The following is a 23,469-nucleotide window of genomic DNA, read 5'->3' as shown; positions in this document are numbered from 1 at the left end:
ATGCTCTTTAGACTGCATGAGTGGTGTAATTAAATAAATCACTAAAACCACTACATCTCCATACTTGATTTTATTCTCAAACCAGATATTAGGCAACTCCAACATTAAGACAGCAAAAGGGTGAAAAGTTTACCAAATTAAAATGACCCAAAATAGCAGAATTTTAATTTCAATGCTTGTAACAAAGAAGATTACAAACAAGTTACTCTTCATTTTCAAGGGTGCTGTTTTGAAAGATATGTAAAACACAATTTCTGTTCATAACTTGCAAAATCATTTTAATCAAGTTCTCCATCAAATGGAAAATGGAAAAGTTACCTGAACAGTGAATATGGCTGTGTCTGAAAGATCAAGACATCATTACAGTGACCCTAATTAAAAGAGCAGCAGACAAGTTGTGTTAATACTTCAAATCGCTTGCCACTGACTTGTAATAATGTTATCAAATTGTTCAACTGCAGCGCTTCACAAAAGCTTTTCCTGTTCTAAATATGCATTATTCATATTTCTTCAGAAATATTATATCTAACCACATTTCTTCTAAAAATATTATTTGGATTTTAAAGTTCAACATGGTAAGATGTTGAGAATTACTTCTGAAGAGATAAATTAATTAATTTTCAGTTTTATTTAAACAATCTGCATAAAGAGCTAGCAAATTTTCATTAAGCAATAGTGTTGAAAGGGAGAAGCATAGTGATACTTGAATACTTTTTATATATTTAAATAGATCATTTAATTAATTCTTCACAATTTCTATTTGTCAGCAATTACTATTCTATTTCTTCATCAAATCTCGATGCTAAATTTAATGTTAGAAATTTTCAACCGATTGTATTCCAGCTTAACATTTTAAAAAGCGTTTACAAGAAATGCTGCTATATTTATCCTGCCTTCAATTATTTTTTGTACGTTTTTGTTTTCTTGTTTCATGGTATTTAATGTCCATTATTTTCCTCACCCTTAAGTTAAATTGAATGTGATGGTGGGGCGGGGCATCGAGCCCGCATCCTCGCTGATCTGCTGGCCCTATATCTGGCCGCACATACCAGCCTGGTCCATGGATGTCCAAAGTCTGTGTTGCTTTCCTTCTAACAGAGTGCAGACGTAAGCTTCTGTCCTGATGTCTAATTACCTCATATCCTGTCTCCAAAACCTAACCAGACCCATAACTCACCTCTGTCCACCAAACCATCTCTATGAACCTAAAAAAAAAACACTAAACACGAGCTGTGATTCAATGGAGGATGATCTTGGAAGAATGGAGTCTGAATGGTGATCTTACAGAGGTATATAAAATTATGAGGGCATTCCAACTTTTTCCCAGGGTTGGGGAATCAAGACCTACAGGACATAACTTTAAGGTGAGAAGAGAAATATTTAATAGAAACTTGAAGAAATTTTGTTTTAAAACATAAGAGTGGTAACTGCCAGAGGTAGTGGTTGAGGCATTTACAATAATATTAAAAAGATAATTGGACAGGTACATGGATTGGAACGGTTTAAAAGATTATGGGCCAAATGTTGGCAAAATAGAATAGCTTGGACTTTTGGCATGGACCAATTATGCTGAAAGGCCTCTTTCTATGCTGTATGACGCTATGACTCTAACCCAAAGGATTAATATGAATCAAGCTAAGATATCGACCATGTTAATGACATAAAAAAATCAGAAGCACAAATCAATATCGCATATTTCATTTTCAACATCAAACCCTCACAAAAATTGCAATAGTCAATCACTAACAAGGCAAGTTAATTATAACCTGATTCTGGTACTTAGCACAGACTAAGATTTGTTTCAAGGCTAGGCTTTCTCTATACTGTTAGACAGCTATTATAATGTTTTAGTCTTCATGTTCATTCTATAAATCAACAAAGTGAAAAATGTATCCCAAGTACTTTTACTGATTTATCAGCAGGTCCATCAATAAAACAAACTTGTTCTTATCTTACTGCTGATAGCTTCAATAAATGATCTTTGATTATCTTGCAGATCAACTTCAAGGGCCTGCAAAAGACTCATTAAAATAAGCTGGATCAAAGTGCCAGAAACAGAAACAGGCCCTTTGGCCCACTTAACTAGATTGGTTGGCATAGACAAGTTAATCCCATCTGCCCAGATCATTCTAACCCTTTCTGATCCACATACCTATCCAAGTGTCTTTTCCATTTATTCCCCTATTTTCCCCCACAAAAAGCAAAAGTTCTACACTCTTTCATTTAGCTTTCATGTTCAACTTCAATATTTGGTAACTACTAAACAAAAGAAACATCACTTTGTTTTATAATATGTAAATATGTCATTTCCAAATCCTTTGAAGACAGGACAAATGATAAGATGACAGAAAATAAATCCTTTCCCCCTTTTAATCTTTCTAACACAGCAATAGAATAACTAGCTATATTTGAAAGATGCAAAACATACAAGAGTTTTGGAGTTTTTAAGAGAATCGAACAGTTCATTAACGGATGACCTCTAATGTTTTTGTAAGCCCATCAATAAATTGAAGTTGTCAGTTTCTCAGAATACAAATATAAACTTACATTACTGTAAACTTCCCTTAAGTAACTCTACTGAACAAGAAGTTACGCAGAGCCTCATAATTTTTGATGTCAGAGATGGCCAAGGTACTTTCTACCTATTCTCTTAACAATCTATAAAGAACTTTCTACAGGGGCACAATTGAGAGCGTCCTGACTAGTTGCATCACTGCCTGGTATGGGAACTGTACTTCCCTCAATCGCAGGACTCTGCAGAGAGTGGTGTGGACAGCCCAGAGCATCTGTCGTTGTGAACTTCCCACTATTCAGGACGTTTACAGAGACAGGTGTGTAAAAAGGGCTCGAAGACTCATGGAGACCCAAGTCACCCCAGCTACAAACTATTCCAGTTGCTACCATCCAGGAAACTGTCCCGCAGTATAAAAGCTAGGACCAACAGGCTCCGGGACAGCTTCTTCCAACAGACCATCAGACTGATTAATTCATACTGATACAATTGTATTTCTATGTTATACTGACTGTCTTGCTGTACATACTATTTATTATGAATTACTATAAATTGCACATTTAGACAGAGACGTAACATAAATATTTTTACTCCTCATTTATGTGAAGGATGCAAGTAAAAGTCAAGTTAAGTCAGGAAGTGCATAGTGTGAAAGCAAGAATTTATCTAATCTGGAACAGATTTCAATGAAAGATACACACATCCAGCAGATTGTTATCTTTAATTTACATAGACTGGCTGGCATATGCATTTCCAAAAACTGCATTTTCACTTAACTTTCTTAATTCTTCTGTCATTTAATTCTTCCTTCTCACTTTACTTAAGTGTTAGAAAAAATTAGCAAATATCAATAATGAAAAATATTTATAGTTCACAAACCGGAGATGGTGAGTTTAAAGAAAAACTAGGAACAATTTTAAACACACTTTTTCTCCAATCTTGATTTACTACTGTAAAGACAAATCATTTCAAAAAAATGTACTCACAGAATCGAAGGAAAGGAGGTCATCTTTACTCCCACCAAACACCATAACTTCATGCTCCTTTCCCAAACAGGCTGTATGCCACAACCTGCAGATGTTTTCAATGTTAAATAGATCAATATATATTTGTTATGAATGCCAAAGGTTTTATCTCTTTATTTCTAAAACATTCAGTAAATGTTAATGTACAACTATGATTTATCTTCTTTAAATTGTGCAATCATAGACAACTTAAGGTTGAGAGCTGTCAGTGCTAATTTTTTCTAAACCTTGAATGAAGACATAATCAATACCACATCTTTCTCAGAAAATATTAAAATGCCCCTCCCTTTTATTTTTCACCAGAATTCTTTCCATTCAATGTGGATGTAATAGGTATCCTATTAGTATTTAATATTTGTACAATATGTACTTTGTTCTTTCAAGTTTATCAAATGAAATACATAAAATTGATTAAAATTTAGCATGAAAATTTCATAGAATATTTATCTTGTGAGAGAGCATGTATATTTTGATTTATGAGAATAGAAATTAATCTTTTAAATAAAAGTTGGTTACTCACCTTCAAAACCTTTATTAATGTAAGACTATTTGCCATGTTTAGTAACTAAAACTGTCCAGATTTTGAAAGCTTTTTAATTTGGTTTGATCATAATTAACCAATCCCTCCCCTGTCCTTGAACCAATGCCTCGAGTGGCAGTCAATATCTTCAACAAAATAAGATGGAAAATGGTAATAAAGACCAAGTAGGAAATGCCAAGGAAGAAAGCTGCTCTAAAGGAGACCAAAAGACCTCTATTCGGAGTGGGTCCACTCTGAATCAATTTTGTATAAGGTTTTCTAAGCAAGAATCAGGTAAAGCGATAAAGTTAAAGACCACATGGCAGTGCTCAAGTTGGTACTGTTTGTCTCACAGCTCAAAGAGTCTGGGTTCATTCTGAATTGCATTTCTTCTTAGGTTTGCATATTCTCCCCATGACTACATGGTTTCCACTGCATTCACCAGTTTTCTCCCACATCTCAAAAGCAGTTCAACTGGTTACTGAAAATTACACCTAATGTAGATACGCAAGTGGCAAACAAATCAAAAGAGAATGTTACAGGACAGCAGGGGATAAATATTTGAATGGGACAGATGGGATTGCTCTGTCAGGAGCCAGCATATATGGGTAAAATGGTCCTTTCTGTGTTGCAGTAGGAAATCATAATGAATTGCTTTGTTGTATCCTTCCTTCCCGAGTTATTTGTCAGTAGTTTGAAGCTAGATCTAAAATTTAAGAATGTCTTTAATTAGCCATGTTCAAGTGCTCTCAAACAAAATATAAAATCCACAAAGTAAAACAAAACTATCCAAATGTACTTGTTTTCTTTACATATTGATTTACTACTGCCTCCATAGCGATTTGCATGAATGGTGAATTGTCAAGATAACAGATTACAAAATCTGATTAAAAGTGTTATTTGTTCTACCAATGTAACAATGGAAGACAGTTACTTCTTTAGTATGACCCAAATGTTTTTTCAGAACTGATATACAAAACATAACAAAGGAAGTCAATACAGATATTTGCATTGAAAGTCAGCTGATGACCCACAATATACTGCTGAGCATGTTTGGATTTGTGGAAAGTTCTAATGATAAATCGTTTAAGAGAATTTTAGGAAGATACAGATTTAGTTTTTAGAGAAAGCAGTGCTGCAGCATTAATCAGATAAGCAAATGGTGCAATATTTCAGCTAAGATGCATCTTGCCAAGAAAAGCAAACTGGGAGGAAGATATGCAATCTTTTCCCCTACTAATTTATACATGATTCAAATCTGTATTGCATTAAATGCTAATAATTCAAGATATTACTGCACTGATGTCCATGGTCTTGTTCATTACAATTAGAACTCTGATTAAAATTCACAGCTAATGAAAGGAAAGCAACAAACAAATTGGGAGACACTCAAAAATAACCTCTGGTGATTTCTAAACTTTAACCCTGAATCTGCAATAAATGATAAAATGCAGAAAGATACCCAAAAGATAAATTGCTAAATCAGCAGTAAAAATGAATTCACTGCTACAATAAAGCTTCTCTCAACAATAAAAAACATTAATAGTATATAAGCATTCACAACAACACCAGCAGTAGAAAATAAGATAGCTGATTTGGGAATATGAATTTATAAATATAAAAAGGAAAAAATTCTACTGTGTTAAATTTTTTTAAATGGCACAGACACCCATCTTAGTGCTAAACTCACCTATAATTTGTTCAGTATAAATAAATTACGCAGTTGAATGTCGAACCTTTAAACGTGTATTCTAAAATACAAGTCTATGCATCAAGATATTAAATTGATAATAAGTTTCAACATTTTATTGCCAAAAGTAGAATAATTTTCAGTTTTATATTTACATGGGTTTTTAAATAAAGGCATGTAAAAGGGCACAAAACACGCAGGACATGCCTTTCTTATTACAAATTAGTTCTAGTTTATGAAGCTTCCCCTCTGTATTCAGAGCTGAATCTAGTGTAGACCTGTGGAATTTATTTCTAATAATCTGGCAATGGAAAGTAATCTAAACAATATATCTAAATAATATAATCTGAAATCATGTATTGTACTCTTAACTGATCTGCTACAATTATCACCCTACTTTAACTAGACAATATTAATATAAACAATTTTTTCCCACCTGTGTTGAACTAAGAAGCAGTCTACATTTCCTTGCCCTGCACTCTGCATCTGCCTTTGCTTTCCTCACCTCATCAAAACCTTTGTCTCATGACTTGCTGTTGGAAAACTCCTGCCTGGGCTGCTTCAGCGTAGAACATGGAGTAGACTTTCCTGACTCGAACATGTTGAAATCCTAGCTTGCAACCTGATCCTTTTTTTTGTACAGACTGTAACAGTGCTCTATTACGCTTGGTTGCTGCTAATCTAAAACGGTGCAAAACGTCACTGCCATAACTAGTATAAATTCCATTACAAAATGTTTCAATTATTTACTCATAATATATAACACAATGAAAATGGGAGATTTAAAAAATGAAACTACAACTGAAAAGCACAGTTACAAAATGTGAAATATTAGGATTATTTTACAACAGTAATTATCAAAACCAGAAAAATAAACAATTCCCTATTATCTACATTAAACAGCAATATGGAAATCATTCAAACTGTACACGTACAGCTCATCATACAAATTGTAGAAGCCCAATCCACAAATATCTTGTACAATTTTTTTTAAACAGAGAATACAATTTTGAAGTTTAATAGATAATTATTTAAATATAACTTGCATTTGTACCAGTGCTAAGCAATTTTTTGCATGATCTAACCTAATCTAACATGAGGATAAAACTCCTCTGAAAATTAAAGAGGCTATTATGTCTTTTTATAATTTAAAAATATCTACTATTAAAATTAATTTAAAATCCTTATTAATGAGTCCCTAAATGGGAAAATCTCCTATTAGAGACATTAGGCCATAGTTCAATAACGAAATTTAAGTCAATGTATTTTGAAAAGATTAGGGCATAATATAGAAATTTAGTTCCAAACTAATAGCACACCTATCAATAAATAAATATAAGTATTTACAACATAATTAAAATATAATAGCAGTTCTGGTCATTTCCTTTGTTTCACAGGTTGGAAGCCCAATTAGCAATTCATGAAATATACAGCAAAAATCAAAATTTCTAAATTGATGTAAATAGTGCTCAAGAACCTGATACCAAGATACAAGCTCCACTGATAATTCTTTACATAGTCATTTTGTAAGTGTACCATGCAAAGGTTCTTTAACCATTTTAGGTATAATGACACATCGTGTAAAATAAAATTTCTTTCATGAGAAATTTGATGAAACCATTTAACTTAATATTTTCAAAATAGGTAGCAGATTAATGAGGTAATGCAGAGATACCTGGAACACAGAAACCATCTACATTTCCATTGAAAGAAGTGCTACATAATGTATTTGAAGAGTCTGGTCATAACATGCCTTCATATGTTGGTTTTCTAATGCAGGAATAATCTGTTTATTAGTTCTTCATACTATGAAATTATGCATGTGAACAAACATCATAAAAATAAAACATAGCATTGACCTTGAGACCCTAACACATGCCGCAACTAAAAGTGAATTAATCTAATTAATGCAATAAATCTAAATTAATCAAATGGTAGGTGGCATAATCAGCAAGTTTGTAGATGACATCAATATTGATGGTATTATGGACAGTGAAGGTTACTGTTTTTTGTAAAAACAGAATTTAGCTGAACTAGGAAAAGGGAATAGAAGATGGGAATTTAACTCAGCTAAGTGCAAAATAATGCATTTTGGGAGTTAAACCAGGTATTATTTGCACAATGATTGTATTGCATCTCAAGAGATACCTATGGATAGAAGTATGTGGTGCCCTGAAAGTGGTACCAGTTAGACAGGGTGAAGGCTTTTGGTTTGCTTATAATTACTTCATTTAAAACAAACTGATGAAGGTAGACTAGTGGATGTAGTATGTATGCATCTGAGTAAGGTTCCTTTGTAGGCTCATTAGAAAGCATGCGAGTCAGGGAAATTTGGTTACATGGATTGGGAATTTATTTGCCCCAAGAAGGCAGAGGGTGATAATAGATGGAGTGTATTCTGCTTGGAGGTCTATGATGAGTAGTGTTCCACAGGCATCCATTCTGGGACCCCTGCTCTTTGTGACTTTTATAAATGACTTAGATGAGGAAGTGGAAGGGTGGATTAGTAAGTTTGAAGATGACACGAAGGTTGTCATAAGTTACAACGCGACATTGATATGATGAAGTGCTGTGCTGACAAGTGGCAGATGGAGCTCAACCCCAGAAGAGTGTAAAGTAATACACATTAGATGGTCACACTTGAAGGGAGAACGCAGATTTAATGACAGGCTTCTTAGTAATATGGAGAAACAGAGTGATCTTGGTTCCTTATTCATAGATCCCTCAAAGTTGATGCACAAATAGTTAAGTAGGCATATGGTGTATTGGCCTTCATACAGGGTGCAGAGGAGATTTACTAGGATCTTGCCTAGATCAGAGAACATGTTATGAGGAAAGGTTGAGTGAGCTTGGTTTTTTTTTTCTTTGGAGAATGAGATGTGACTTTATAGAGATGTATAACAGCCAGTACCTTTTTCCACAGAGTGGCAATGGGCAATACAAGAAGGCAAAATTTTAAGGTGATTGGAGGGAAGTGTGGGTGTGGGGATGTTAGAGGTTGTTTTGTTTTGGTTTTTTTAAAAAAAACTGAGTGGCAAGTGCATGGAACATACTGGCAGTGATAGTGGAAGGGGCAGATACACAAAAGATATTTAAAACATCTTCAATAGACAACTAAATGAAACATAGATGGAGGGTTATGGGAGGGAGAGTTACACTGATCTTGGAGTAGGTTAAGAGGTTGGTACAATATCGTAAGCAGTAGGGCTGTACTGTGCTGCATTGCTCTACATTCTATCTTAACATGGACAATGCTGTTAAATTGTGGATTTTCAAGAAGCATTTAAAGTTTAACACAATAAATTATTCAGCTAAAATTCAGCTGGCAATTAATCCATTCTAGGGGCGGAAATGAAGTATTGAAAACAGAAAATGTGGGAAATACCTAGAAGGCCATGCAGCATCTGTGAAGAAAGAAACAGGATTAACATCTTGGCTTAATACCTTTTATTTGTTTAAAAAATGACCGTACTGTCAAGAAGAGTGAAGTAGTCAGTATCTACAATTCATTACCTGAAAATAGAGGAAGAAGAATCAAACCTATCCAGAATTTGTTTGATACTTAGAAAACAAAAACAGGGCCACTGGGAAAGAAAAGGGAGATGTGATGACCTGGATTGCCCTTGTGAAGAGCTACTTAAGAATTCTATGGACTGAGTGCTGCAACTATTTAATAAAAAAAAAATTTATCAACTGAAGTTGAGCATGTAACTTTCAAGTTGCGTATTCTTTTTTTAAAAAAAATCATATACTGTACTGATTAGCATATAACCTGATCTTTTGCACTAGAGAGTGCAGCCCTGAGGGTGGAAGTAATATTTTTTCCAATTCCTTTTCCTAATTCCCTGTGGAGAAATATCAACTTTTTTTAAAAACGAATTTCACATAAAAATGGAAACCTTGCTTGCAGGAAACAGCAGATGCAAGTTAAGTATACATCACCACGTTAATACTCTCAGAAATCCATGCAGCATGGAAACAGGCCAATTGGCCCAACTTGCCCATGCTAATCATTGGATACCCTTCCATATTAACCCCATTCCTCATACCTGGTCCATTGCCTTCTTTGTCCAAATGACTTAAGTGCTCATCCATACACTTATTAAATGTTATCAGCAACCCAGCTTCAACCACTCTATCCAGAGTAGTTACTTCTATATTCCAACTGCTTGATCCCTCAGGTTGAAGAATCTCCTCCTCAAATCCATTCTAAGTCTCTTCCCCCTTACCTTAAACCTATGTCTTCTAGTTTTACCTTCCTCTGATACATATGAAAGTTTCCTGCAGTCTACACATCTATACCCTCAGAATGTCTCCCCTTAACGTCTTCTGCTCCCAGAGGGAAAAAAATGCTTCACCAGTTCTTCCTCATAATTGAACTGCTTCATCCCAAGCAACATCCTGGTTAATCTCCTTTACACACTCTCCAGTGCTACCATATCCTTCCTTGGTGAGCAGAATTGCAACACCGTACTCCAACCGAAGTCTGGCCAAAATTTCATAAAGTTGGAGCATAACCTCCTTATTTCTGTACTCAATGGCCCAATTAGTTAAGGATAATATCCCAAAAGCCTTCCTATGTTGTATATCTGCATTGCCACCTTCAAATATCTATGAAATTTTACTACAAGGTTACTGTTTCTTTATACTTCCCAAGATCCTAACATTCACTGTGTATACCCCCATTACTACAGCGTAATTAGTTCTCCTGCAAACCATCATCTTACATTTGCCTGGATTAAACTCCATCAAATTCAGCCTATTTCACCAAAACAATGATCTCCGTGGCCTAAGACTACATTCTATACTACCAAACACCACTTCATGTCATCCACAAAGTTATTGATCATGCCTCCCATATCCAAGTCATTCATGCAAGTTACAAATAGCAATGGTCCCAGCACCAACCCTTGTGGTACACTACTAGTCACAGCTATCTGATTGTAAAAACAACCCTCTGGCATCACCCTGGATTTACTATTCCAAGTCTGTTTTGGATACAGTTTACCAACTTGCCCTGGATTCCATGAGCCCTTACCTTTCAAACCAATCTACCATGAGGAGCCTTGTCAAGGTCTTTCCTAAAGTTTATGTAAACTATATTACACTGCCCTCTTTAGTACACTTTGTTACCACTCAAAGATTTTAATCAAATTAGTCTGACAGGATCTGCCCTTGACAAAGTCAGGTTGGCTGTCATTAACTTGTCCTTGCCTTTCCAAGTTCTATTCCTAAGAATATTTTTCCAGCATCTTCCAAGTCTTTAATCAGTTTTGTTAATTTAAATTACTTAATTGCCGCATTTTTATTTCCCCCCAAAATAGATGGTTTTAAGTTTAAGAATAAAAGGAATTATTTAATAACTAAGGAATATTTATATTAGGCAAACTGTTTAGAACTGGACAATGCAATTTTGGTATTTAAAATTCTGCACAGGATCAAATCAATGATTTAAACAGAATTTCCAATCGGTTACCACATACATAAATTCACTTTAAAGTTTACCTTCATTGTCTTCTTTTACCCTGTCCACTATCTAAATACTGAAATATGGTGAATTCTGTGAGTCCTCGCAAATAATAATTACTGATTTTTTATGTGCACAATAAAAGAAAGTTGCATTCTTCAGCAGGAATTTCCTTTGTTTATACCTGGGTCTATTCTTAGGACAATGCTCCAGTTGCCTCCATTCACTAGCTTGAACGTTATATATCCATGCATCACCTAGGAAGAGATAAAGGGCAACACAGTTGACAAATTTAAGCCTCTATTGAAACTGAGGTCATCATCGTAATTAACAATGCACAAAAGTTGAACAAAGGCATTCTCTATATCAGACTGAAAGTTATTGTTTATCTTTAGAATTAGACTTTCTATGTCAAAAGTCAAGAAACATAACCAGGTAAACTAAACTAGTACATGAACCTCGTACTTTCCCCAAATTGGAATATGGAGGAATAACCTCTTAAGACAATTGATTACGAGCTAACTACTTAATTCTGTTGAGCCGTTAAATAATTAATTTAAAAAGTTTTGCCATTCTTCTCAGAATTATCTGCTGAATTTTCTGCTGAAAAATGCCAGCAAAATGTCTAACTAACAAGTATATTTCCAAGCATGTGTGCATTAACATGGACGCAGCAAATCTTTTGGCAGCTGTTTACGGAGATCATTCTGCAACTGTTCTGTCAGAATTTATGTCTAATGAGTCAGTTTCTTTGATAACCCAATTTTGGAGTGATTTCTCCATTCATTTCAATAGAGGGAAATTACAGGCTGCAGATTGTAGTGAGAATAGTTCAGATTTAAATCTATAAGTTTTATAAGCTGCCCACAAAGCGTTGCTGTGTTTTACCAGTACCATCTTGCCATCACTGGTGTACCACTACAGCTGGAAGAGAGGGGGGAGGGGAGAACTCCAAGCCAGACGAAAACGGAGTATGAAGCCTCTTTTACCCGGTATCTTGTCAGCAAATGTATAGTCATTGGAGAACAAGATGGAGGTCTGAAGAGCAAGATTTGCTGTATTGGAAGTAAATGAGGGATAGCTAGGTTCTGTGTTTCACAGGGACATGGCTGACTTCAAGCATGCTGGTAAGATCCAAGGGTTTCTTCATATACTTGATGGACTGGACTGCTGAATCAGAGAAGGTAAAAGAAGGTGGAAGTGCTGAAAATTCTACTTACCAAGAGAGTTCTCCTCCGTGATCCTAACTGCAGCTTGTGTACCGCTAAAGGTCAATGTACTAGACATATTGAGTGTCATGATCAGCAAACGAGAAACAGCCTACCCCAATGCCTTTCAAATCAATAGAGGACTTCAATCAGGCTTGTTTGAAGAAATCTCTGCCCAATTATCATCAACATATCATCTGCAGCACAATGGACCCCAACACACTTGACCACTGTTAAACTTCGATTAGGAATGCCTATTCTTCAATCCCTTGACTGCATTTCAGGAAATCTGTGTGGCTTGGCACAACTTAAGTACCATCTATGAAAATGCTGATGATATAATCATTGTTGTCTCTGACAATTTCAGGTGGTGATGAGAGGGTGTACAGGAGTGAGATATACCAACTAGTTGAGTGGTGTTTCAGTGACAACCTTGTACTGAGTATCAGTAAGATGAAAGAGCTGATTGTGAACTTCAGAAAGGGCAAGACAAGAGAACACAAACCAATCCTCACAGAGGGATCAGATGTGGAGGGAGTAAGCAATTGCAAGTTCCTGAGTGTCTGAGGATCTAACCTGGTCCCAACACATCAATGCAGCTATAAAGAAGGCAAGACAGCAACTGTATTTCATCAGGAGATTGAGATTTGATTTGTCACCTAAAACACTCAATAACTTCTACAGATGTACTACGGAGAGCATTCTGACTGACTGCATCACTGTCAAGTCAAGTCAATCACTTTTATTGTCATTTTGACCATAACTGCTGGTACAGTACATAGCAAAAATGAGACAACGTTTTTTCAGGACCATGATGTTACATGACACAGTACAAAAACTAGACTGAACTACGTAAAAAAAAAAAACAGAAAAAAACTAGACTACAGACCTACACAGGACTGCATAAAGTGCACAAAACAGTGCAGGCATTACAATAAATAATAAACAAGACAATAGGGCAGTAAGGTGTCAGTCCAGGCTCTGGGTATTGAGGAGTCAGATAGCTTGGGGGAAGAAACTGTTACATAGTCTGGTCGTGAGAGCCCGAATGCTTCGGTGCCTTTTCCCAGACAGCAGGAGGGAGTAAAGTTTGTAATGAAGGGTGTGTGGGGTACTTCATAATGTTGTTTGCATTGCGGATGCAGTGTGTGGCGTAAATGTCTGTAATAGCGGGAAGAGAGACCCCGATAATCTTCGCAGCTGACCTCATTATCTGCTGCAGGGTCTTGCAATCCAAGATGGTGAAATTTCTGAACCAGGCAGTGATACAGCTGCTCAGAATATTCTCAATACAACCCCTGTAGAATGTGATGAGATGTGGGGTGGGAGATGGACTTTCCTCAGCCTTTGCAGAAAGTAGAGATGCTGCTGGGCTTTCTTTGCTATGGAGCTGGTGTTGGGGGACCAGGTGAGATTCTCCACCAGGTGAACACCAAGAAATTTGGTGCTCCTAATGATCTCTACAAATCAACAACCATCTCTTTTGTTTTGTTCACTTTAAGGGACAGGTTGTTGGCTCTGCAACAGTCCATTAACCACTGCACCTCCCCTCTATAAGCTGACTCATCGTTCTTGCTGATGAGACCCACCATGTCATCGGCGAACTTGATGATGTGGTTCGATCTGTGTGTTGCAGCACAGTCATGGGTCAGCAGAGTGAATAGCAGTGGACTGAGCACACAGCCCTGGGGGGCCCCCATGCTCAGTGTGACGGTGTTGGAGATGCTGCTCCCGATCCTGACTGACTGTCAAGTATGCGGGGGGGGGCTACTGCACAGGATCAATGTAAGCTGCAGAGAGTTGTAAAATTAGTCAGCACCATGCATGGGTACTAGCCTCCGTAGTGTCCAAGACTTCAAGGAGCGATGCCTTAGAAAAGCAGCTTCCATCATCAAGGACCCCCACCACCCAGAACATGCCCACTTCTCATTGTTACCTGAAGGCCTGCACTCAGGAACTGCTTCCTCCCCTCTGCCATCCACTTTCTAAATGGACACTGAACTCATGAACACTACTTCACTACTTTTTAAGTTTATGCACTACTTACCTTCAATTAACTAATATACATGTATATTAAGTAATTCAGTTTTTTCTATACCCATCATGTACTGCATTGTACTGCTGCTGTAAAGTTAACAAATTTCACAACATATGCTGGTGATATTAAACTTGATTCTGATCCCATCTTCTGGCTGTCCTCCTCCTACCTGCATACAGGCAGAGGCTAAAGAGCAAGATTTTAGAAGTAAGGACAGCAAAGGGGTAGTTGCAAGATGCAGAGGAATGGTTACTGGATGGACTGGGCCATGCCACGTTCAAGTACTCAAAGGATCTGAATGAATACGCCATGGTTATCACGGACCTTATAAAAACTCATTTTATAAAAATGAACATGTCCCCACAAAATTATTCAGAGTCATCCCTTACCGGAAGTTCTGTATGTACCATGAGATCCACAATATGCTGAGGGCCAGATAAGTGGCATTCAGGACTAGCTACCAAATAAAATACAAGAGGTCCAGGTACGATCTCCAGAAAACCACATCACATACTAAGTGGCTTCTCTAGTCAGGAACAGGAAGGGAGCAGTTACTCTATTGGGAGTATTCTATAGGCACCCTGGTAGCAGCAGAAATACCAAAGAGCAGATTGGGAGGCAGATTTTGGAAAGGTGCAAAAATAACAGGGTTGTTAACATGGGTGACTTTAACTTCCCTATTACTGATTGGCACCTGATTAGTTCCAATGGGTTAGACGGGGCAGAGTTTGTTAAGTGTGTCCAGAACAGATTCCTGTGACAGTATGTTGACAGGCCAACTAGGGGGAATGCCATACTAGATCTAGTATTAGTTAACGAACCGGGTCAGGTCACAGATCTCTCAGTGGGTGAGCATCTGGGAGACAGTGACCACCACTCCCTGGCCTTTAGCATTATCATGGAAAAAGATAGAATCAGAGAGGACAGGAAAATGTTTAATTGGGGAAGGCCAATTTATGAGGCTATTAAACTAGAACTTGCAGGTGCGAATTGGGATAATGTTTTTGCAGGGAAATGTACTATGGACATGTGGTTGATGTTTAGGGATCTCTTGCAGGATGCTAGGGATAAATTTGTCCCAGTGAGGAAGATAAAGAATGGTAGGGTGAAGGCATCATGGGTGACAAGTGAGGTGGAAAATCTAGTCAGGTGGAAGAACGCAGCATACGTGAGGGTTAGGAAGCAAGGATCAGATGAGTCTATTGAGGAATACAGGGTAGCAAGAAAGGAGCTTAAGAACGGGCTGATAAGAGCAAAAAGGGGGCATGAGAAGGCCTCTGCGAGTAGGGTAAAGGAAAACCCCAAGGCATTCTTCAATTCTGTGAAGAACAAAAGGATGACAGGAGTGAAGGTAGGACCAATTAGAGATAAAGGTGGGAAGATGTGCCTGGACGTGAGCAGGTCCTCAATGAATACTTCTCTTTGGTATTCACCAATTAGAGGGAACTTGGTGACGGTGAAGGACAATATGAGTGAGGTTGATGTTCTGGAGCATGTTGTTACTACAGGAGAGGAGGTGTTAAAATACATTAGGACGGATAAGTCCCTGGGGCCTGACGGAATATTCCCCAGGCTGCTCCGTGAAGCAAGGGAAGAGACTGCTGAGCCTCTGGCTAGGATCTTTATGTCCTTGTTGTCCACAGGAATGGTACCAGAGGATTGGAGGGAGGTGAATGTTCTCTCCTTGTTCAAAAAAAGGCAGCAGGGATAGTCTGGGCAATTATAGACCAGTGAGCCTTACGTCTGTGGTGGGAAAGCTGTTAGAAAAGATTCTTAGAGATAGCATCTATGGGTATTTAGAGAATCATGGTCTGCCTGAATTGGCTTGCCTGCAGAAAGCAGAGGGTCGTGGTGGAGGGAGTACATTTGGATTGGAGGGTTGTGACTAGTGGTGTCCCACAAGGATCAGTTCTGGCACCTCTACTTTGGGTCTCTTCTGGGCAGCTCATGGAGTAAGATGCTTTTTGGTTCTACTCCGTCCTTTTACAACCTACTTTCCACTGCTACTTTTGTTTAAACTTTGAAGTTCCATTGCTTTTAGTGAAGGATTTACGATTTACTTACAATGGCTGGAACCCAAACTGGAAAGGAATTAAGACATGGCAAAATGGTTTCTGAACAAACCGAATTAACAAAGGAGACAGAAGAAGCCTATACTCCAGAAAGAATGTTTTCTTTGATGCAAGATACTAATATCAAAATTGGAATGGTGGACTCAAATTGATAAACTGACGAATGCCAATGAAAAGCTTGAAAAAAACTTTCTGCCATCCAGGAATCTTTGAGGAATCTGGAATCTCAGTATCAAACGCTTAAAATGAATACCAATAAAATTGGAAGACAACAGGAGACAATACATCAAGTGATTCAAGAACAGGAGTTAAAATTCTCTACCATGGAAAAGAGAATTGTTGAGATTTCTTCAGAATTATCCAGAGTTAAGAAGAAAATGATCGATCTGGCAAGCAGAAGTCGAAGGATGAATTTATGTACACTGGATTTGCCTGAAAATATGGAAACCGGTGAGCCATTAAAGTTTTTTACGAATATGTTATACTCACTTTTTAGTGAGATACTTGAAACTTCTCCGTTAATAGACAGAGTTCACCAAAATCGCCCCCCCCCCGAAACCTTCAGTTGAGATGAAACTGTGTGCAGTGATTGCATTATATTGCTACTAAAGAAGCAATTCTTCGAGTTGCCAGGAAGCAAGGGAAGCTAATTTACAATGGAGTTGAGTTTCGTATAGTTGAAGATTTTGCCCCCCGAGGTTTATGCAGAAAGAATTAAATATCAGGAAGTGATGGCTGAGTTTTATGAGAAAAGCTGTCGTCCTTCTCTGCACTATCCTGCCCACTTGATAATCTTTCCGCCTAACGCATGTCCAAAACGACTTGATTCTCCAGAGGAGGCTTGGAAGTTTCTTAAAGAATTTAAGACTGACGTGTAAGCAACTCCAACACTGCCTGTTTTGCAAGCAACTCCAACATTCAATCCTTATCTGAGAATCGTTTGTAGCTGAATCGTTGGGACCTCTACTTTTTGTGATTTTTATTAACGACCTGGATGTGGGGGTAGAAGGGTGGGATGGCAAGTTTGCAGACTGCACAAAGGTTGGTGGTGTTGTGGATAGTGTAGAGGATTGTCGAAGATTGCAGAGAGACATTGATAGGATGCAGAGTGGGCTGAGAAGGGGCAGATGGAGTTCAACCCGGAGAAGTGTGAGGTAGTACACTTTTGGAAGAACAAACTCCAAGGCAGAGAACAAAGTAAATGGCAGGATACTTTGTAGTGTGGAGGAGCAGAGGGATCTGGGGGTGCATGTCCACAGAACCCTGAAAGTTGCCTCACAGGTAGATAGGGTAGTTAAGTAAGTTTATGGGGTGTTAGCTTTCAAAAGCCAAGGGATAGAGTTCAAGAGTCGCAAGGTAATGATGCAGCTCTATAAAACTCTGGTTAGGCCACACTTGGAGTACTGTGTCCAGTTCTGGTCGCTTCACTATAGGAAGGATGTGGAAGCATTGGAAAGGGTACAGAGGAGATTTACCAGGATGCTGCCTGGTTTAGAGAGTATGCATTATGATCAGAGATTAAAGAAGCTAGGGCTTTACTCCTTGGAGAGAAGCAGGATGAGAGGAGACATGATAGAGGTGTACAAGATATTAAGAGGAATAGACAGAGTGGACAGCCAGTGCCTCTTCCCCAGGGCACCACTGCTCAATATAAGAGGACATGGCTTTAACGTAAGGGGTGGGAAGTTTAAAGGGGATATTAGGGGAAGGATTTTTACTCAGAGAGTGGTTGGTAGGTGGAATGCACTGCCTGAGTTAGTGATGGAGGCAGATACACTAGTGAAATTTAAGAGACTACTAGACAGATATACAGAGGAATTTAAGGTGGTGGGGTTATATGGGAGGCAGGGTTTAAGGGTCAGCACAACATTGTGGGCTGAAGGGCCTGTACTGTGCTGTACTATTCTATGTTCTATGTCTTGGGACTCGCACTTAAGTGCCATTATAAAGCAAGCACAGCAGCATCTCTATTTTACTTAGAAGTTTGCAAAGATTTGGCATGTCATCTTAAACTTTGACAAACTTCTGTAGATGCGCAGTGGAGAGTATACTAACTGATTTAATCAAGTCCTGGTATGAAAACACCAATACCCTTGAATGGAAAAGACTATAAAAAGTAGTGGATACAGTCCAGTTCACAGGTGAAGCCCTCACCACCACTGAGCACATCTACAAGGAATGCTGTTGTAGGAAAGCAGCATCCATCATTTACTCTGATCTTTGAATAGAGGGGCTTAGTGAATACAACTGCCTCTGTGGACTTGTAGGTCAGTTGAGATAGAGGAAAGTCTGCACCAAAGTCACTTAATCTTGCACTAAAACAAAAAATAAATTGAAAATCAGTAATTGGTTCCTGCAGCTCTGAATCAAAAATACTGCTAGATTTCCTGATCTACCTTATCATTTTAACAACCTCAAAAAGATCATCAAGCCTCCCAGATTATCCTGCGTCTCTTCAAATGGTGCAGGAAACAGAATAATATTGGTAACAGACCAGGAGAGATTTGTATGTTGTATTCGGAGTTCCAGTGTTGGGTGGTTATTGTAGGAGAGATGGAGATCAAGAGAGAAGTGACACAGAGAATGGAGAACCTCAGATGATGAAGGATGTAGGAAAAGGTAAAGAAATTCGGGAGGACTTTTGGTTCTGTTTGTTCTGTATTAATGTTCCTGAAATGCCTCAGGAAAAATAACACAAAGTAAATCTGTCTGCATTAAGAATAACTCAGAAAAATTGCTTAAGCACTTACTAAGAGGTTGACTTTCTGCACTTAATCCACCAAAAAGGAAAAGCTGATCATCTGTTACAGAAGTTAGTGTATGCCATGAGCGCCCCTGTGGACGTATTCCTTTAACCATAATTCTAAGGAGTTAAAAAAAAACACAATTGTGGTTTAGCAGCACACCATTACAAACATAGTGACCAATTAACTGAAGTAATAAAACACATTAACTCAGTCAAGCAAAAGACCTACTGAAGTTTTTGTTCAATTTGAACCAATTTATGCTGGCTGATTGCACAAGATTATCACTTGGTACTGTACAGTAAATTGTGTCAACTAGTGTTCTGAACCCAAGAAGCAAACAAACTGCAGAACCTAGAAATCGGAAATAAAAACTGAAAATATTCAGCAGCTCACTGTGGAGCAAGAGATAAGAATTAACATTTCAGGTCAATGACTGCTTATCATTCCATTGTTTTCTGCCTTTATTTCTGAATTACTGATCTGAAACAGTAGTTCAAGTCCCACCAAGGCAGCTAGGGAATGTGAACTGAATAATTAAAATAAAATTGGAATATACAAAAAAAAAATCTTATTCGGCAAAGGCCTTCAGAGAAGGAAATCTGCTAACCTTGCCCAACTGACCTATACCAGATCCACCACTGTTGTCGATTTTTCCTCGATTCAAATAGACATTAAATGTCAACATTGCCAGAGACATCCATGTTCCTTGAACAAATTAACATGAAAAACAATCTGAGCTGATTGCAAAATGCCCTTCTTGCTGACCCTGTAATGCTCATGTTGGAAAATCATCTAGGCTTCAGAAGAACATGGTTTGGAAGCCTGATCCTGAAAACCTTTCACAGCCAATAAAACTGGGAGTGAGTACACCCAGAAAAGTAATCTTTAAGCAGATGGCCCTATTTGCAAAGAGCAATGATTTAGAGTGGTTGTTTTTAAGATTCAGGACCAGCCTCCTGCCTCTGCTTGCCTTCTATTCTTGTTTGGTTTTACATGTACCTACAGCACCAAAAACCTGAGCTGCACTAACACTTGCACAAAAACAAGGGTTCTGCTACCTCTCGTGAACTTGGGAAGACTTGATGCAGACTGCATAATCATAATCCAACCCTTGTTTCTGCCTTGATTTGTCCCAACCATCAATTCCATTTGAGACCTACTGCAGAGACATTACAGCTGCAATTACACATTTTATTTAACTATATACTTTAATCATTCCTTTCTAAAATACAGTACACTAGAATAAGTTTATGTAGGCAGCACACATTTGATCAGACTTTCATCCAGCTATCCTAGACTGCTTTTAAATAGCTAAACAGAAATCAGCAGAAAATATGAGAAATGATGGAAGAGCTTATGTTTAAGATGAATTGACTCAAAAATATTAGGAACAGCATATTAAACTTCAGAATGTAAAACACCATACCAATTACAATAGAATGAGGGAAGCATAGCATTAATAATGTCCTTGTATCAAAGATTAGAAACAGATTTGATTAAGACCATAAAACATTGGGGCAGAATTAGGCCATCTGGCCCATTGAGTTTGCTCTGCCATTCAACTATGGCTCATCCTTTTTTACTATCTCCTCCTCAACCCCAGTTCCCAGCCTTCTCCCCGTAACCTTTGATGCCATGTCCAATCATAAACTTATCAATCTCTGCCTTAAATGCACCCAACAACCTGGCTTCTACAGCTGCATGTGGAAACAAATTCCACAAATTCACCACCCTTTGGCTGAAGAAATTTCTCCGCATCTCTGTTTTGAAAGGGTGCCCCTCTATCCTGAGGCTATGCCCTCTTGTCCTAGGTAGACAATCCAAAACAGTGTAAGAGCATATGGGCCATCATGCTCAATTTCTTTCCCCAATGTCAAATAAAGTATTTTAAGAAAAAAATTAAATCATCCGCTCTAGCAACAGTTGGAACAAAAGTGAACTTTTAAAAAAATGGTTCACTGTTATTGTACTTGGTATGCATTTTATGAAACTACTTACTCTCCAGACCATGTCCATGTGTCCAAGTCCAAACAATGTAAATCATTAATTCTTGTTTCCTAAGAAAAATCAAATAAATTGAGTTAAACAGAAATACCTTGCACATCAACTTTAATATGTGATATAGTCACAATTTTACTAAGAAATTACAAATTGCCAATCACACCAATGATACAGAAGCAGCACAACCACATAATTCAGTCATTTGTGAATAAGACTCTCATTTCCTTCACCTATTATAATCCACATGGGTGGTATAGGATATTGAATTCACAATTCATAAACCGCCAGATGGCATTTTCAGAAATGGAGTTGGGTTTCAAACAGGGATTGTATTCTTCCATTGTTTGATCCAAGTTATCACATTCACATAATGAGGATTATACTTGCATTAAATCTAATCAGATAATTTGACTACTGTAACATTGAGGAAATTTGCCTGTACTGACATGCAAATAGTTTCAGGGATCTGGCAAAACCCCTGACCACATATCTAACTATAGTGGATGCCCAGAAGTGGAGGCTGTGGCTAGGCCTCCACTTATCACAACATTCCACTTCACAAACTACCTAACAACCACAACACCTCCACTTAAAATTCTCTGAAAAGTATATCCACCACAATTCAATGTCAGCAAACCCTGTAATGAACTATCATGACCACCTATTGAAATTCATGGCCTAAACAAAATACAGATCAACCTAGTTAGTGAGCTTATAGATGCTGATGTGAAGACAGTACAGGCTACCATTCTTAAATTTACACAGTCTAGGTACTCAGATGAATACTGCATTTCACTTTGCTCAGTTAAGTCACCAAAGAAAGCACATCCATTTTGCTAATCAGAGGAACCTTGAAAATCTACCACATGCTATGCATCCTGGTGCTGTTAAAACAACATTCCTGTTTGCACATATTAAAATCTGTTACATACAAAGGATGTATGAACCATCAGCAATGTGGCCATCTCAATCTCCTTTCTACTTTCCCCAGCCTCATTTGTTGCATAGACTCAGGTGCCTTAGTTTCTTCACCACCAGGTTCAGAAACAGTATTACTCTTCAACTATCAGTTTGTCTTTTGCACATTGATTATTTGTCAGCAGCTTTTCACTAATTGTTATATTTATCACTTTGATAATAAATGTACTTTCATAACTTTTGGCCCTTCTGGCCTCAATAGTGATAGAAAATGCAATAAAAGATGGACATTAAATACTATGAAACAAGGAAAGCTTTTGAAAGTCATTGCAACAATCCTCATTTTTCTAGTGTTCTAAAAAACAAATTCTCATTGATTGAAATTTATTCTTTTATTTCTCCTGATAAGAAACAAGTTTGTGGTTAAAAATGATAGAATGCAAGCAATTAGAGGAAAGGGTGCAGTTAGTAGTATTAGGTCAAAGATGAATTTGAAGAAACAAAATATTGTAAAGATGTAGAATTAAGAGCCTAGGAATGTGGTAGCACAACTGGGAATGGGAAGTGAAATGGAAAATACAAGTTCTTGGAAGTAGAAGAGATAAAAGGAAATGGCCAGGGTGGCAGGTATCCTTGACAATACTTTAACAATCCTGAGGTTAAGCACCATAATGATGACTGGATGAAAGGATGTGACGAGTCTGTGGTAAATGCTGCCTAATCCATCAATCTCTGCAGATCAGAAATACAAGAAAATCCTGTGACAAGTTGTATCTTCTCAAATGCCCAATAAAGTACATATGCTGATGTGCTTCCTTAATTACCACATCAATATGGAGGACATAAGTGAGGCTGTTGGTGATATGGATGCCAAAGTACTTGAAGATATCAACCATCTCTACAACAGCTCCGTTCAGGAGTACAAGATGGTATTCAGACACCCACTTCCTTGGATCAACAATGAGCTCTTAATTCTTGCTGATATTAAGGGCTAAGTTATGCTCACATAACACAAGTTTTACAACCTCCTGTCCTCCACGTCATCACTGTTGTCAATCTAGCTTACAACAGTGGTATCATTGCCAACCGAGCTGGCGCTGTATCTGTCCACACAGCCATAGGTAGAAATCTGGAGACTGAGCACACAACAGGTGTGGGAAACACCAGTGTCAATGGTCAGGTTGGATGAAATACTATGTCCAATTCTAATCAAATTAGATCCGCTGGTTAGAAAGTCTAGAAACCAGATGCAGATGCTGATCATCATCCAA

At 37.8% G+C, this 23,469-nt stretch overlaps 1 protein-coding gene across 3 annotated transcripts in view; it reads right to left on the bottom strand.

The window, feature by feature from the left end:
* The window catches only part of LOC140724889 (kelch domain-containing protein 1), an 82,863-nt gene that overhangs the window by 2,000 nt on the left and 57,394 nt on the right, over nucleotides 1-23,469 (bottom strand). Inside the window, exons 8-13 of one of the 3 annotated variants that reach the window (XR_012098205.1) lie at nucleotides 21,278-21,336; nucleotides 19,283-19,395; nucleotides 11,399-11,471; nucleotides 3,499-3,583; nucleotides 962-1,091; nucleotides 319-371 (exon numbers count right to left, since the gene is read on the bottom strand). Coding sequence is in view for 1 of the 3 variants with exons in the window: in XM_073039638.1 (XP_072895739.1) it covers nucleotides 319-371; nucleotides 3,499-3,583; nucleotides 11,399-11,471; nucleotides 19,283-19,395; nucleotides 21,278-21,336 (383 nt within the window). In the remaining 2 variants the exon portion in view is untranslated. The remainder of the gene's footprint in view (nucleotides 1-318; nucleotides 372-961; nucleotides 1,092-3,498; nucleotides 3,584-11,398; nucleotides 11,472-19,282; nucleotides 19,396-21,277; nucleotides 21,337-23,469) is intronic. The other 2 variants (XR_012098206.1, XM_073039638.1) reach the window with 2 other exon arrangements.

The sequence above is a fragment of the Hemitrygon akajei genome, chromosome 3 (assembly GCF_048418815.1).
Source record: "Hemitrygon akajei chromosome 3, sHemAka1.3, whole genome shotgun sequence".
Lineage (NCBI taxonomy): Eukaryota > Metazoa > Chordata > Chondrichthyes > Myliobatiformes > Dasyatidae > Hemitrygon > Hemitrygon akajei.
The sequence above is the reverse complement of the archived record's forward strand: the minus strand, read 5'-3'. Positions and strand labels throughout refer to the sequence as shown.